Genomic DNA, 17,725 nt, shown 5'->3' with positions numbered 1-17,725 from the left:
GAAATGAAGGGATGGTTAAAAAAAAAATTAAAAAAAAAAAAAAAAAAAAAAAAAAAAAATCACCAAAAATACAGTTATCAGGTTTTGCTGTGCTTTTTTCATTCCTTTTTTTTCCCCAACACTAAACTTTATCAGCGTGCCCAAAAGACAAACCAAGCATGCCAAAACCGCAGCAATAAAAAAAAAAATAAATAAATAAATAAAAAAAACAAGGAAAAGTTGTTTTTTTCTGCAGCTCCTTTCCTGCCAAGAGATCAGGCTTTGCTGCAGAAAAAAATAAAATCTAAAAAAAAAAAAAAAAAAAAAGTGCCTAGTGTGAACTTCCCCCTCGGGCACCTTGCGTAAGATTATGTTTTGACAGTAAAAACAAAAATGTGAAAAGATAATTAAAACGACTGGAAACGGGGGAATTAATGGGCCAATAGGAAAAGGGGGAATCAAAAAGATTCAATGATCCTACGAGTATTTGAGAGCAGAGGATACAAAAGGGTCAGACTTCTTCTTACCTCCCGCTTGGATTGGATTCAATGGCCCTCAATTTGGACCCTCCATCCATTCGGGGGAAATTGGATTTTCGGACACGATTAGGAGATGCGCCTGTTCTGCTATAAATGTGAAGCAGCCATCAAAGTATTGGCTGGATCTACGCAAGGTGAACTAGATCCTTCCAAGAGCTGGGTGTATAGTTTGGGGAAGGAAGAGGTTCGGAAAGGCCTACACCAAGAAGGACAAGAAAATGGTAAGTGGTGCGCTTCCGGCAGGCTCCGGCGACAAGGCACGAAGCTCAGATAAAGCTCATGCTAAAACGGACTTGGACGTGCCCCGGATAGAACGGCACGTGTGCAATCTCAAGCCGGCTCGTTGCCACCAAAACATTCATTACATGTTAATTTGGGGCTGGGATTTCTCTTCTGTTGCTTAATTACAGTATAAACCTGAGCTCCGAGTGGAAACAAATTGTGACATGTAATTATGAAGGAAATAAGTGGTTCTAACCAAACATGTAAATGACACAAAGATAATAGATTTCGAAGCTGAAATCCAGGGACACCGTTCAAATGTCACTGTACAATAATTATTCTTTTCCATAGAGATTAAACTTGTTAATTGGAAATCACGGCGAATTGTAAATCACTGAATCATAAAAGGAGGACAGCGAATCAACGGTATTCACTAGTAATGAATGCGACCGCGCTGCCAGCAAATGGGCCGCGTTTTATGGTGGGCTTCTTCAAGACAATGGGGTCTGCGAAATGACATGGAGCAGCACGCAATCAGGAGCTGGACCCCAAAGAGTAAGGTCGCAGCAATTTACTGCATAACGTGATGTGCAGTGCTCAACGGCCGCCGACATGTTTGCTGGACATTTAGTGGCCCATTTACACAGGCCAACCCGCTTCACATGTGTCCTGGACTATCAGGGTCAGATTGGGCCATTGTCCTCGGCAGCACTTTACCCTGTTACACTGGATCATGCACTGTCGGAAAAAATGTCTTCTGGCAAACTAAAAGATAATTTCAACCAAGAAGCGAGTGTTCTACTACGGTAGTTCGGAAGATATTTGGAAGCTTTTTTTAAATTGCACAATTATCATAACAAGGAGTTCTTAGGAAAGCTTATTCACAATAATCTTGCAATGTAAACGCACCTTTAATCATTGAATTCCCGTTTCTCATTCAGACCCATTGACAGCAGTGTATAATCTCCAACCCCCCACCCTTGTTGTATAACATCCGGCCCCTCGCCCTCTCCCCCCATGTATAAGCTCCGGCCCCTCATCCTCCACCCCCCCACCCGGTGTATAACCTGTTCACCCCCCTCATCACCCCCCGATGTATAGCACCCGGTCACCCCTCACCTTCCAGTGTATAGCACCCGGGCCCACTTCACCCCCCAATGTATAGCATTCGGCCCCTTTTCACCCCCCAGTGTATAGCATTCGGTCCCTCTTCACCCCCAGTGTATAGCATTCGGTTCCTCTTCACCCCCAGTGTATAGCATTCGGCCCCTCTTCACTCCTCAGCTCCCAGTGTATAGCACCCGGTCCCTCTTCACCCCCCCCCCCCCCGGTGTATAGCATCTGGCCCCTCTTCACCCCCTCAGTGTATAGCATCCAGCCCCTCTTCACCCCCTCAGTGTATAGCACCCGGCCCCTCTTCACCCCCTCAGTGTATAGCACCCGGCCCCTCTTCACCCCTCACCTCCCTATGTACATCATCCAGCCCCTCTTCTCCCCTCGATGTATAACATTCAGCCCCCAGCCCAGTCCTCTCATTAATATTAGTCTTGGACTTCACAAATGCTCTTCTGGATAAAGGGCCAAAAACTACTCCGAAATCTCAAAGAAAACCTTCCCAGAAGAGCCGAAGCTGTTATATCTGCACAGAGGCGGCTCCATAGTAAGGTCTATGGATGAAGAATGGGAAGTCAGAAAAACACAGGTGTTGAATATCCATGTACTGTACTTATAGAGGAGGTTACCTTCACCTAATGTTTACATTTCAGTGTAAATGCTTTTAATATGACCCATGGGACAAGCATCAGGAAGGACAGGACTACTCATCAGGTACAAGGATATATTGTGTATACATAGCCACACACACACACACACACACACACACACACACACACACACACAATGGGGGGTACTTGTAGGACTAAGTGCTATGGAGGGGGCATGACAGACAGGAAATTACAATTCATGCACTTTATTGCCTAGAGTCTTCAAAGAAAAGAATAAACATAATAACCATTACGAGACATAAGATGTTCCTGTACGGATTCTTGTGTCCTTGTACAATGCTTATTCTTCCATTAGCGGGTGCTACTATTCTCTCTAGACTTTAGATATTGGTGGTTTAGTAGCTCTACATGCCGGAGGGTTTAGCCCACTACTCACAAACCAAAAATCATAAAGGACGGACCCCTCTATAGCCTCCTAGTACATGGCCTTGTAACACGAACCAAGGGTCTCTTTCTGTTTTTGAGACACCTTGTGTATATCGCTATTTTCTGTCTGTAATTGTGGCAAAATTTGCAGTATGTAATGACGGCAGCAAAGGAAATGAGATTGACAAGTTTTTTTTTTTTTATTTTACCACGGATTATAAGCATAGGGCGAGATCTGCCGCACATCTGTAACAGTCTGCATGAAAAATGTGGAGTTTGCAGAGACACCAGCAACCGATTTAGGAGTCCTGTGTGAGTCGACCCTAAAAGTAAATTGGTGGATTTAGATTTTTCTAAGGTTAGATGATAACAAATGTTGTGTACAGAAGAAATCACGCAAATCTAATGAGTCTGGAAAATCGGGCCATCACACCACTCGTCTCTAGGCTTCATCTGGTATTTAAGCTCATCTCATCACTTTTATCAATCCATATATCTGGCAATCATCCACTTTTCCCATATTAATATATCCTACATCCATCTGGTGGACATACAGTACAGACCAAAAGTTTGGACACACCTCCTCATTTAAAGATTTTTCTGTATTTTCATGACTATGAAAATTGTACATTCACACTGAAGGCATCAAAACTATGAATTAACACATGTGGAATTATATACTTAACAAAAAAGCGTGAAACAACTGAAATTATGTCTTATATTCTAGGTTCTCCAAAGTAGCCACCTTTTGCTTTGATGACTGCTTTACACCCTCTTGGCATTTCCTTGATGAGCTTCAAGATGTAGTCACCGGGAATGGTTTTCATTTCACAGGTGTGCCCTGTCAGGTTTAATAAGTGGGATTTCTTGCTTTATAAATGGGATTGGGACCATCAGTTGTGTTGTGCAGAAGTCTGGTGGATACACAGATGATAGTCCTACTGAACAGACTTGTAGAATTTGTATAATGGCAAGAAGAAAGCAGCTAAGTAAAGAAACATGAGTGGCCATCATTACGTTAAGAAATGAAGGTCAGTCAGTCCGAAAAATTGGGAAAACTTCAAGAACTACAAGAACTACAAAGAAACTGGCTGACATGAGGACCGCCCCAGGAAAGAAACACCAAGAGTCACCTCTGCTTCCGAGGATAAGTTTATCCGAGTCACCAGCCTCAGAAATCGCAGGTTAACAGCAGCTCAGATTAGAGACCAGGTCAATGCCACACAAAGGTCTAGCAGCAGACACATCTCTACAACAACTGTTAAGAGGAGACTTTGTGCAGCAGCCTTCATGGTAAAATAGCTGTTAGGAAACCACTGCTAAGAACAGGCAACAATCAAAAGAGACGTGTTTGGGCTAAAGAACACAAGGAATGGACATTAGTCCAGTGGAAATCTGTGCTTTGGTCTGATGAGTCCAAATTTGAGATCTTTGGTTCCAACCACCGTGTCTTTGTGCGACGCAGAAAAGGTGAACGGATGGACTCTACATGCCTGGTTCCCACCGTGAAGCATGGAGGAGGAGGAGGAGGTGTGGTGGTGCTTTGCTGGTGACACTGTTGAGAATTTATTCAAAATTGAAGGCATACTGAACCAGCATGGCCACCACAGCATCTTGCAGCGGCATGCTATTCCATCCGGTTTGTGTTTAGTTGGACCATCATTTATTTTTCAACAGGACAATGACCCAAAACACACCTCCGGGCTGTGTAAGGGCTATTTGACCAAGAAGGAGAGTGATGGGGTGCTACGCCAGATGACCTGGCCTCCACAGTCACCAGACCTGAACCCAATCGAGATGCTTTGGGGTGAGCTGGACCGCAGAGTGAAGGCAAAAGTGCCAACAAGTGCTGAGCATCTCTGGGAACTCCTGCAAGATTGTTGGAAGACCATTAAAAATCTTTAAATGAAAATGTGTGTCCAAACTTTCGGTCTGTACTGTACATCCCATAAATAACACTGGGGAGCAAGACTCCTTCAAACCCTCTATATTTAAAAGGAAGTCTATAGGCCCAAATTGACAGTATACACTAAGTACAGAGGAAGAAGAGGATTAGACAGGAGGGAAAAAAAGGGGACAGAGAAATTAGGAGACAGAGGAAAAAATAAGAAGGAGGAGACAGAAAAAAGAAGGAGACAGAAATGTGAATGAAACATAGGAAAAAAGAAGAGGGAGGAGACAGAAAAAGGAGATTTTTGTGTACTCACTGTAAAATCTTTTTCTCCGAGCCAATCATGGGGGGGACACAGGACCATGGATGTTATGCTGCTTGCCACTAGGAGGACATTAAGTAAACACAAAGAGTTAACTCCTCCTCTGCAGGATACACCCCTTGACTGGCCAGTAACGACTCAGTTCGGTAGTAAAGCAGTAGGAGTAAAACCAAGATTTTACGGTGAGTACACAAAAATCTCCTTTTCTCCTACGCCTCATTGGGGGACACAGGACCATGGGACGTCCTAAAGCAGTCCCTGGGTGGAGAGCAATTGCACTGCTAAAACCCCATGTACCACTGGCTTACTGAGGTACCGCTGTCTGCAGAATGCGCCTGCCAAGGGCAGCGTCTGCCTAAGCCTGGGTATGGATGTGATAGTGCTTCGTGAAGGTATGCAGACTGGACCAAGTCGCAGCTTTACAAAGCTGTTGTGCGGAAGCCTGGTGCCGAATGGCCCAAGAAGCACCGACTGACTGCGCCTTAATCCCTGCTGGGACAGGGGTGTTCCTGACGCGGTAGGATTCCTGAATAGTGGAGCGAATCCACTTGGCTAGAGTGGCCTTTGAGTCAGGTAGACCTTTCCTTTGTCCCTCTGAAAGCACGAACAGCACATCCAACTTACGGAAGGGAGCCGTGCGAGATATGTACCGCCGAAGAGCTCTAACCACATACAGAGTATGGAGAGCTTTCTCGATACGATGGGTTGGTGCCAGACAGAATGACGGCAAGACAATGTCCTCATTTAGATGAAAGGAGACGACTTTAGGTAGGAAAGAGGGAGAGGTTCTCAAAACTAACTTGTCTGGGTAAAAATCAAGAAGGGGGGGTCGGAAAGAGAGAGCCTCCAACTTAGAAACTCTCCTGATTGATGTAAATGCCACGAGAAAGACCACCTTCCATGAAAAAAGGGTGAGATGTCCTGCAATGGTTCGAAAGGGGCCTCCTGAAGAACTCCAAGAACCAAGTTAAGAACCCATGACGCCAAAAGAAATCTATACGGAGGGACCACCCGGGAGACTCCTTGGATGAACGTTTTAACCGGCCGTCTGGAAGCGATCTTTCGTTGGAACAAAACAGACAATGCGGACACTTGTCCCTTGAGCGAGTTTAGGGCAAGGCCTGACTCTAAACCTGATTGGAGAAACTCCAGAATGGACGGAATGGAAAAAACCAAAGGGGAACGTCCATGGGTATTGCACCATGAAAAGAAGATGCGCCAGGTGCGATGATAAATGCGCACGGATACGGGTTTCCTAGCGCGAATCATGGTAGAAGAAACCCCTGGAGAGAATCCGGCATGGGCTAAAATCCAGGATTCAACAGCCACGCCGTCAAAGACAGGGCCCCGGTGTTCTGGTGGCAAATCGGGCCCTGTGAGAGAAGATCCGTGCGATCTGGAAGCCACCAGGGGATGTCGGCGACCATTTGGACGAGTTCCGCGTACCATGCTCGGCGCGACCAGTCTGGTGCGACGAGAATCACCGGTCTCCCCTCTGCCCTGATCTTCTTGATGACTCTCGGGAGCAGAGGAAGAGGTGGAAATATGTATGGCAGCTGGAACCGATGCCACGACAGGACCAGAGCATCTGCCCCGATGGCGCAAGGATCGCAGGACTGCGCAATGAACTGGGGAACCTGGTTGATGAACCTCGAGGCCATGAGATCCACATCCGGCGTCCCCCAGCGAAGGCAAATCTGCTGGGAGACTTCCGGATGCAGGGACCACTCGCCCGAGGCAAGACCTTGGCGATTGAGTTAGTCCGGTTCCCAATTCTCCACACCTGGTATGTGGATCGCCGAGATGAGCAAGTGATTGGTCTCGGCCCAGCGCAGGATGTGGGAAACTTCGAGCATGGCTGCCCTGCTGCGGGTTCCCCCTTGCCGGTTGATATACGCCACTGCTGTGGCGTTGTCGGATTAGATTCTGATGGGATGGCATGCGAGAAGGTGGTGAAAGTTGCGTAAAGCAAGAGTGATTGCTCGAATCTCCAAGATATTGATTGGGAGACGCGACTCTCTTGTGGACCATCGACCCTGTGCCGTGTGGTGATTGAAAACTGTGCCCCAGCCCAAAAGGCTGGCATCGGTGGTCACCACTTACCCGGCGCACTGGGAGAAAGGACTTCCATTGGCTCAGGGAGGACTGTAGCGTCCACCACCTGAGGGTCTGCCTGACCTGTGGGGGCAGGCGAAAACGACGGTCGAGTCGAGGGAAACCGGGCTCCTGTCCCAGGCTAACAGTAGCGCCTGTTGCAGGGAACGGAGATGGAACTGCGCTAACGGAACGGCTTCCATCGCTGAAACCATTTTCCCGAGGATGCGCATTGCCAAGCGAATGGAGTGAGGGACTGGGCGGGAGAGCTCGCACGCTCCCTGTTGTAAGGATAAGACCTTCTCTGGAGGGAGGAAGACTAACCCGCGGGAAGAGTCCAAAATCATGCCCAGGAAGCAGATTTGCTGAGCCGGCACTTGAGATGATTTCTCGAAGTTGATCTTCCAACCCAGGCGAGAAAGAGAATCCACGGTGATACTTACAGACTCCTCGCAGGCAGAATGGGACGGACCCTTGATTAATAGGTCGTCCAAATTCGGAAGAACTACCACTCCCCGAGCGTGAAGAATGGCTATGACAGCCGCCATGACCTTCGTGAAGACTCTGGGGGCGGTGGCAAGTCTGCAAGGCAAGGCCACAAACTGGAAGTGTTTTTCTTGGACTCTGAAGCGCAGGAACTGCTGATGAGAGGGAAAAATTGGAATATGTAGATAAGCATCCTTGATGTCTATGGATACAAGGAACTATCCTTTTTCCAGGGACGTGACAACGGAACAGAGCGAGTCCATCCTGAAGTGTCGGACCCGTACGAACTTGTTCGGCAGTTTGAGGTCCAGTATGGGCCGTAGAGTCCCGTCCTTCTTTGGGACCACAAAAAGGTTGGAGTAAAACCCCTTGAACCTTTGATCTCGAGGGACCGGAGCGATGACACCGTCCCTTTGAAGCGCCTGTATGGCCTGAAGAAGATGTGACACCCTTGACTTGAGGGGAGAAGACTGGAAGAAAACTCGATTTTGTATCCGGAAGACACGAGCTCTCTGACCCACTCATCGTGAACGACCAACAGCCAATTTTGACGGAACGAAAGAAGGCGTCCGCCTACTTTGTCGGTGTCAGCCAGACACGTCGACGAGTAATTGCATAGAAGGTTTAAGGCAGGGGTCCCCAACTCCAGTCCTCAAGGCCCACCAATATGTCATGTTTTCAGGATTTCCTTAGTCTTGCCCAGGTAATAATTGCATCACCTGTGCAATGCAAAGGAAATCCTGAAAACATGACCTGTTGGTAGGCCTTGAGGACTGGAGTTGGGGACCCCTGGTTTAAGGGATGCGGATGGCTTAGGGGCAGAAGGTCTCGGATCTGGGATTCCAGGAACGGTTTGGTCTGTATGAGACCTGGGGATTTCTGTTTTCCCGTTGTCCAGAACCAGGGGAAGAGGAGGACAAGCTGGAGTTGTTACGAAAGGACCGGAATCGAAACTGCTGATGATTCCGAAAAGGCCGGGCAGGTTTTTGCTTGGGAAGAAATTTACTCTTCTCTCCGGTAGCATCAGAAATGATTTGGTCTAGTTTGTCCCCAAATAAACGGCCCGCTTGGTAAGGCAGAGAAGTCAGCGACGTTTTGGAAGCAGAATCTGCTCGCCAATCGCGGAGCTATAAGGCCCTCCTGATGGAAATTGCGCTTGCAGCCGCTTGCGCTGCGCAATTAGCCGCATCTATGGAAGCGTTAACTACGAAATCTCCGGCCTGACCTATCTGGTTAGCTAGTCTGGCCGCCTCTGGGGGAAGATTACTGCCATGGATGGTAGAGGTGAACACCTCTGCCCAGGCCACCATTGCCTTAGCCACCCAGGTAGCTGCAAAAGATGGAAGGAGAGCTGCTCCTGAGCCCTCAAAGAATGAGCAAGCCAGATAATCAATTTGACGGTCAGAAGGATTTTTGACTGATGAACCGTCAGACAGGGATAAGACTGTTTTGGATGCGAGTTGCGATACGGCAGGATCCACAGAAGGAGAGAGAAGCCACTCCTTCACCAGATCCTTCGAGAAAGGATATTTAGCTTCTGTGGCTTTTAGAGCCGTAAAACGCTTCTCCGGGTGTTCCTTGTGTTTTTGGATAATGTCCTGAAACTCAGGGTGATTAGCAAATATCTTTTGGAAGCGTTTAGTCTTTTTAAAAGATACGACGTGTTCCTAAGAGGAAACAGATTAGTCGTCAACCATTAGTATTTTGTTGACTGCCTCAATAAGGGAGTCGAGTGTCTCCTGACCGATAGAGGAGTCTTGGGTTAAAGATTCCTCCGACTCGTATACCGAGTCATGTACGCTGCGACCCTCAGGGGAAGGGAGCGAGAAGATGAGCTCACAGATGCTGAAGCTCGAGCATAGACAGGAGATGAGGGAAGGGTTCTTTTTCTGGCACCCCGAGAGTCACGTAGAACGGTACGCCCCCTGTGGTCGGACGGCCCCGCACCGTCGCCAGATTCCGTCGCAGCCGACGGAGGCGAGTTCTGGCTTAAGGAGGACCGTCGGTAAGAGTCCAATGCCTTGACCAAGGACTCCATTGAACGTGACAAGGACGCGGCCCACTCAGGAGGGTTAGGCTCGGTGGGGTCGGTTAAGACATTGGAGGTGGCGGCAGAAGGCGGCTGCGCACAGGCCGGGTCACGGTTCTGGCAAAATGCGGTATTGTGGGCACGTGGCAACGCAGAACTGCAAGTGGCACATGAAGTAAAAAAACAGTGTGCTTTTTATTGCCCCTTTTTGCGTCCTTAGATTGAGACATAGTGTATGTCTATACTCCAATTAAACAGCGATAGCAAGGTTATGGGTGCAGAGAAGGGGTTAAGCTTTTCCCTAAGGAGTGGAGCAGCTTACCCACGGTCCTGTGCTGGTGTACCCGGGGAGGCAGAGAGGGAAGGCAGCGTTTTCGGCTGAATGTTCCCTGCAGAAGTGGAGTCCCAAGATGGCGCCAGAGATTTGCAGGGCACTTCTCGTTCAGAGTGAGAAGCGCCTGAGTAGTGGGCGGGACCTCGACGGTGGGTGGGAATTTTAAGATGCGGCCTAGTTCAGCAGTAGAAGCCGGGGACTAAATTAGTGGAGCCGGCTGGCGGAACGTACTGGCGGCCGCGACTGAAGACCGCCGCTGGCATCTAGCCAGCGGTATCTCTCCCCAGGGACCCGGACTGCACCCTCCCACGCAGGCAGCGTGAGGAAGGGTATCACTCACCGAGGAAGGGTGCCTGTGGCTCAATCGATCCTCCCTATGTCGGGGGATGGAGAGTGTCTGCGTCTTCAGATGTGCCTGTCGCAAGGGACTTACGGAAATGCCTGCCACAGGGGACTTATGGCTACTGTGGGGTCTAGGTGACGCCAAGGTGAGGGCATAATTTCGGATGAGCCCGGGAGATGCACATAAGCGATATACTTTATGTGCTCGCCCTCTTACAGGGGGGAGATCGGGACCGTATAGGAACCGTCGCCCTGGTGTAGCTTAGGCGTGCCCCAGTCGTCGCAGGAGAGGTATGGGGAGGTATACTCGCCGTGCTCGCCTGTTGATGGTTCGGGGGAGAGCGGACCCTAGAGAGGAATCCGTTGCCCCCTTCACTCCATTAATAAAAAAATAAAAATTTACAGAAAATAAAACAAAAAAACGGTGGGGTCTGAAAACAGACCCAAGTGCATCCTACAGACACTAAGCAAGAACTGGGTCATTACTGGCCAGTCAAGGGGTGTATACTGCAGAGGAGGAGTTAACTCTTTGTGTTTACTTAGTGTCCTCCTAGCGGCAAGCAGCATAACACCCATGGTCCGGTGTCCCCCAATGAGGCGTGGGAGACAGAAACGTGAGGGAGACAGAAACGTGAGGGAGACAGAAACGTGAGGGAGACAGAAACGTGAGGGAGACAGAAACGTGAGGGAGACAGAAACGTGAGGGAGACAGAAACGTGAGGGAGACAGAAACGTGAGGGAGACAGAAACGTGAGGGAGACAGAAACGTGAGGGAGACAGAAACGTGAGGGAGACAGAAACGTGAGGGAGACAGAAACGTGAGGGAGACAGAAACGTGAGGGAGACAGAAACGTGAGGGAGACAGAAACGTGAGGGAGACAGAAACGTGAGGGAGACAGAAACGTGAGGGAGACAGAAACGTGAGGGAGACAGAAACGTGAGGGAGACAGAAACGTGAGGGAGACAGAAACGTGAGGGAGACAGAGGAAAAAAGAAGAAGGAGGAGACAGAAAAAAAGAAGAAGACAGAGAAAAGAGGAGACAGAGAAATGAGAAAAAGGAGACCGAGAAATGAGAAGAAGGAGACCGAGAAATGAGAAGAAGGAGACAGAGAAAAAAAGGAAAGAGAATAAAGAGGAGGAAAACAAAGGAAAAATAAAAAAAATAGGAGGAAGAGAAAGAAGAGAGAAGAAAAGTGTAAGTTGCACCTTTAATGTTCTAATTGCTGCCTCTGTTCTGCAGAAACTGCAGTCTGTTCAAATATGCTAATTAGGGTGCACCCTGGGTGTAGCCAAGGTCTGTGCACTGTTCCGTCCACCGCTTTTGCATGTCCCTGCCTCCCTCATTGGTGAATGGCAGCACTGGCTTCCCTGAATTTCTCTGTAGACAGTGCTCGCCAGCACTGTCAATCACTAGTGATGAGCGAATATACTCGTTAATCGAGATTTCCCGAGCCCGCTCGGGTGTCCTCCGAGTATTTTTTAGTGCACGGAGATTTAGTTTTCCTCACCTCAGCTGAATGATTTACATATGATAGCCAGCATAAGTACATGTGGGGATTCCCTAGCAACCAGGCAACCCCCACATGTACTTATGCTGGCTATCAGATGTAAATCATTCAGCTGTGGCAAAAAAACCCTAAATTTCGGAGCACTAAAAAATACTCGGAGGACACCCGAGCGTGCTCGGGAAATCTCGAGTAACGAGTATATTCGCTCATCACTATCAATCACCAGTAAAGAAGGCAAGGGACATGCAAAACAATGCTACAATCTCTTGGGGCTGCCCAGGATGCACCCTAATTAGCATATTTGATTAAACTTCAGATTCTGCAGAAAGGGGGCAGCGATTAGATCACTGAAGGTGTGATTTTTATAGGAGTCTATATCCCCTGCAAGGATGTGTGATAAGTTTATACTCTTAGTTTGGGCCGATGACTCCTTTTTAGGAAGGATTCAATTATCACACAGATGGAGTCTTGCCAACTTGTTAGAATTCTCGGTGTATAACACTTTTCTTATCTCTGGCAGGCCAATTATGTGAATCATTCAAGCCATGTATATACAAGACGGAGCTACACAACCATCAGCCTCACCACCAGATAATGAGAGGCTGAAGATTGGGAAGGAGGAATGCAGGTCTGCATGTAAGAAACCGTACGGCTAAGGCTACGTTCAGATTAGCGTTGCGCGCCGCTGCGTCGGCGACGCAACGCACGACGCACGCAAAAACGCTGCGTTTTGCGACGCGTGCGTCGTTTTTTGACGAAAATCGGACGCAAGAAAAATGCAACTTGTTGCATTTTCTTGCGTCCGACGCTAGCGTCAAAAACGACGCACGTGTCGGAAAACGCAAAAAGAAAAACGCATGCGTCCCCCATGTTAAACATAGGGGCGCATGACGCGTGCGTCGCCGCTGCGTCGCCCGACGCGTCGGGAAACGCTAATCTGAACGTAGCCTAACACACACCAGTACACCCAGGAGAGATCTGACCAGTCATCCAGACCCAGGCATGCTCTGACTTGACCAAATTGATAAATTATCTTGTCATTTCTAATATATAAACATAAGGCCATCTAATGAGTGGCCTTAAACATAATGTGTGCTTTCAGATGCATCCTCCATGTGCCAATACACATACATCCAGGTATAAAGACTAATATAGCCAATTATTTCAAATATTAAAAGGGTTTTAAAAACGCAAATGGGGTCCACAAATAGTCTAAAAATTCTACAGTCCCACCACACGTGTACCCGGCCTTACAGAACATGTTCTACACACTAGTGGGAAGGTGCAAAGCCAGTGTGAGAAAACAGCACCAGTGATCTCAGCCGTGAGACTGCAGAAAACTAAGGTATCGGCTACATAGTTGTCCCATTGCTGAAATGACTGCAAAATTATACAGAAAAAAAAAATAGATTTTTTTTTTTAAATTGGGGCTAAAGCACTAATTGATTGAACAATCTGAATGGAATCTCAAAACCACATGCACTGCTGAGCGATCTGATAAGGACAAAGTTCGGTCACCACTGTGGTAAATGATTCCCGGATTTTAAGATTGTTAATGTATCTTTGGAATAGGAGATTTATAATGATTTGTGGGACCCGACTTCACATCCTCACCGATCAGCGATCGTAGGAGGCTCTTCACATCCTCACCGATCAGCGATCGTAGGAGGCTCTTCACATCCTCACCGATCATAGGAGGCTCTTCACATCCTCACCGATCAGGGTTCGTAGGAGGCTCTTCACATCCTCACCGATCAGCGATCGTAGGAGGCTCTTCACATCCTCAACGATCAGCGATCGTAGGAGACTCTTCACATCCTCACCGATCATAGGAGGCTCTTCACATCCTCACCGATCAGCGATCGTAGGAGGCTCTTCACATCCTCAACGATCAGCGATCGTAGGAAGCTCTTCACATCCCCACCCATCAGTGATCGTAGGAGGCTCTTCACATCCTCACCGATCAGCGATCGTAGGAGGCTCTTCACATCCTCACCGATCAGCGATCGTAGGAGACTCTTCACATCCTCACCGATCAGCGATAGTAGGAGGCTCTTCACATCCTCAACGATCAGCGATCGTAGGAGACTCTTCACATCCTCACCGATCAGCGATCGTAGGAGGCTCTTCACATCCTCACCGATCAGCGATCGTAGGAGGCTCTTCACAACCTCAACGATCAGCGATCGTAGGAGACTCTTCACATCCTCACCGATCAGCGATCGTAGGAGGCTCTTCACATCCTCACCGATCAGCGATCGTAGGAGACTCTTCACATCCTCAACGGTCAGTGATCGTAGGCGGCTCTTCACATCCTCACCGATCAGCGATCGTAGGAGGCTCTTCACATCCTCACCGATCAGTGATCGTAGGAGACTCTTCACATCCTCACCGATCAGCGATCGTAGGAGACTCTTCACATCCTCAACGGTCAGTGATCGTAGGAGACTCTTCACATCCTCAGCGATCAGTGATTGTAGGCGCCGGCGTAAGAGGCTCAGCAGCTATAAATGGTACTACAATCTCAATTCTATTCACTTGTATGGGAGATAACTTGAGCTGTGCTACTTCACAACCCACAGTGTCCACTTAATTCATCTTGGTGCGGTGTTGGGAGTTGGACACCCACAAATCTAATATTGCTGGCTTCATATAAGGTCATCAAGATTAAAGGGAACCTGTCAGCAGAATTTTAGACACCAACATATCAGCATTAAAGTTCCTGTAGTGATTAAGAATGCATACCTTTATATTACAAATCGTGTCTCCATAGTCTTGGAATCCATCAGCAAATTCTTATGCAATTAAACCCCCAGCTGAATGGGCTTGGTCTACACTTCCGTTTCTCCAGCCTCCTGACAGGTCACTCTTCTCTGTGACCTCCTTCCTGGCTGACATCTTGTGCATAACTCGTCATTCTGAAAACAGCACATGCGCAGCAGTGTCCTAATTTTAATACAGGAACCGGTCTATCCATCTATGTAAATGCTTCCCCAAGAATGCCGCGTCTGCGCAAGATCTCACAGGGAAATCAGGTCCCAGAGACTGACATATCGCGCAGGCACCATCACTCCATGGTGGATGGATAGTTTGGTTCTTACAACCTCATTACGATGCTACTGCGCAATAATGGTGTCTGCACCAGTTGACCGGGGTTGCAGGTCACAGAGAAGAGTGAGTGGTTATTCGCTGTACAGTGCCAATGGTGAAAGCGGCAGGAGACCTGTAAATGCAGACCAACCCCGGCATTTGAGAGGTCATATAAATAAGAACTCGCCAATGGATTACAAGACAATGGCGTCACAGATTTGTAATATAAAGGTACAGAAGTCATCATCATTACAGGTAGATTACTGTGCTGATGTTACTTTTGGATCTGACAGGTCCACTTTAAAGTCCCAGGAAACGTCTGTAAACAGTCTAGGCTGACATGAGTAATACGATTAATCAATAAAGCTAATTAATGCAGCAACTTGTAGAGGAGCAGCACATTGCTCTGCACTGGATATCAATCAATCACATCACATGCAGATGATAGAAAAGTGTTTCAAGTGTTGTGACCTTTGTCAGCCATGAGAAGGCTGAAAGGAAAGAAGGTAGGGTCACTCGTCACTCCATAGTCGGGGGTGAATTCCCCTGTAGGAGAGGTAGTAACAGATGTGACATATTCCAGACTACCTCTCTGGCAGAATACAACCCCAGACTGTGGAATCTCTTCTCTCAACCTTCTTCTGCATTATAAAGAGTAAAGCACCCAAAACATTGCTGGATTCTACTTTCCTATCATCTGCAAGCTGGTACAGCATCGTATTTCCAGGGAACATGCACCCGGGATGAACAATCCATTCACTGACTGCAAAGCTGCCTGCGCTTTATCTTTTGTATCAATGCTGATTAATAACACAAGGTCTCTGTTGGTGGGCACATCATGTACTGACCTGCGAGTCATCGTCTCTGACCATCTCCATGATGTTCTTCTTTACAACCAGCGGTGAGTAAAAGATTCCTTAGTCCTGGACTGAATTCTGGACCGGTCATTGGCTGAAAAATAAGAAATATACGCGTTTCACAAACAGAGAACTTTCCTGGCACTTATATCCACTTATGGAACTGCGCACCACACCATATAGTGGATCTGAGTGGTAGTGGATTTATTCGATGGAGGACTGACTTATCAGATTCTGTTTCAATGGAAATCTGCCTCGTTTATGAGAACCATATTCCTCTGTCAGATCGCCACTTCTGCAACATTGGGACCCTTTATGTCATGAGACCGGTGCTCTCCTAACCTAAAAATGAAGGTATAGAATGAATCAAGGGATCCATAGTCCAAGAATGGATGGAAATGAATTATATATAGAGGAGTGAAGTGGCCAGAACTATGAAACGGACCTGACTGGTCCATGCTGCGATCAGTCACTATGGGGAGACATCACTTTTTTTTTTGCATGTATGGAAAAAAAAGGACAAAATTTGCCAAATTTTTTTTTTATGACCCAAACTTCCAGTATCATGGGAACAGGGGTGGACAAAAACAGAAATGGGCCCCTGAGCAACAGCAATATAGGAGTCAGAGACAAGGAGCCCCCCTGCATGCCCCTGCAGGGATCAGACTGGGACTAGCAGCCAGAACTCGGATACTAACCTGAGCCCGCATCACCGCCGTCTGACCATCACGACAGAGCACACTTATTACCCAGCATTAGTGACCTTCTGTGCCACCAGACCACCCTCCTCTGCCACCAGACCACCCTCCTCTGCCACCAGACCACCCTCCTCTGCCACCAGACCACCCTCCTCTGCCACCAGACCACCCTCCTCTGCCACCAGACCACCCTCCTCTGCCACCAGACCACCCTCCTCTGCCACCAGACCACCCTCCTCTGCCACCAGACCACCCTCCTCTGCCACCAGACCACCCTCCTCTGCCACCAGACCACCCTCCTCTGCAGTTCTGCATCAGGCAAACACGGAGGCGAGAGCCGGTGCCCACCCTGCCTGTTGTTATCTGGTGCCCACCCTGCTCCATACGGCGCGGTCTGTGCAACACAGGCGGCCCCCAGGTCTAACTGCTGCAGACTAATCTCAAACCACAGTTTAACCTCTTAGATGCCATTGCCAGTAGTGACAGCCACATTAAAGAGGCTGGGAGTAGTTATCCTTTGTGCAAAAAGACTGCCATGGCAGTTAGGGGGCTACTAAACCCCCTCTACCTGCCAGGTTTCCCCACCTATGGGGCACATAAACACACTCGGCATTGCAAAAGTGTCAGTCAAACGTTTGTTCAGCCGCCATTTATTACTATGGCAACAAATAATTACACACGGTCCCCAAAACTGCAGCACCCCAGAGAAATAACGCAGGTCACCACACACACAGAGCCTCTCACCGTCCCTGCAGGCGGCAGCTGCACGCTCTCCTCAGCTCCTCACCGCAGCGCATCCTAACCCGCTACAAAGCCCGCTGCGGAAGACTGACAGGAAAACTCTCCAATCGCCCTTCACTGCTCCGGCCCCACTGACCAATCACGAATCACTTCCTCCTTCCCGCTTCCGGCGGTAGGGTAAAACGTCTGGTCGCCTAGGAAACGGCTTCCTACAGTAACCAGCCAGAGGGGCGGGACCGGCCAATGGAAAAGAAGTATTCGCTGAGTGACGGGAAAACCAACCAATGAGAAGTAAGCAAAAGAAGGTTGGTTGGAGAGGGAATGAAAGCGTCGCACTGTTGCCAGGGAAACGCTCACACAGCTGCACTGTGCTGTGAACGGTTGATGAGGAAGGAGGTGAAAGCTGCGAACAGCCGCACAGGCGCCATGTTCACGTTCTACA

At 48.4% G+C, this 17,725-nt stretch overlaps 1 protein-coding gene across 2 annotated transcripts in view; it reads right to left on the bottom strand.

Moving 5' to 3' along the window:
* PMFBP1 (polyamine modulated factor 1 binding protein 1) overlaps positions 1-17,361 on the bottom strand; it is a 127,751-nt gene extending 110,390 nt beyond the window's left edge. For both annotated transcript variants that reach the window (XM_069739112.1, XM_069739113.1), the window contains exons 1-2: positions 17,287-17,361; positions 15,836-15,938 (exon numbers count right to left, since the gene is read on the bottom strand). In XM_069739112.1, the coding sequence (XP_069595213.1) occupies positions 15,836-15,865 (30 nt within the window). In that variant the 5' untranslated portion in view covers positions 15,866-15,938; positions 17,287-17,361. The remainder of the gene's footprint in view (positions 1-15,835; positions 15,939-17,286) is intronic.
* Between the last annotated feature and the right edge of the window lie 364 nt (positions 17,362-17,725).

This window comes from Ranitomeya imitator, chromosome 9 (assembly GCF_032444005.1).
Source record: "Ranitomeya imitator isolate aRanImi1 chromosome 9, aRanImi1.pri, whole genome shotgun sequence".
Lineage (NCBI taxonomy): Eukaryota > Metazoa > Chordata > Amphibia > Anura > Dendrobatidae > Ranitomeya > Ranitomeya imitator.
Note: the sequence above shows the minus strand (reverse complement) of the source record. Positions and strands in the feature narration are given on the sequence as shown.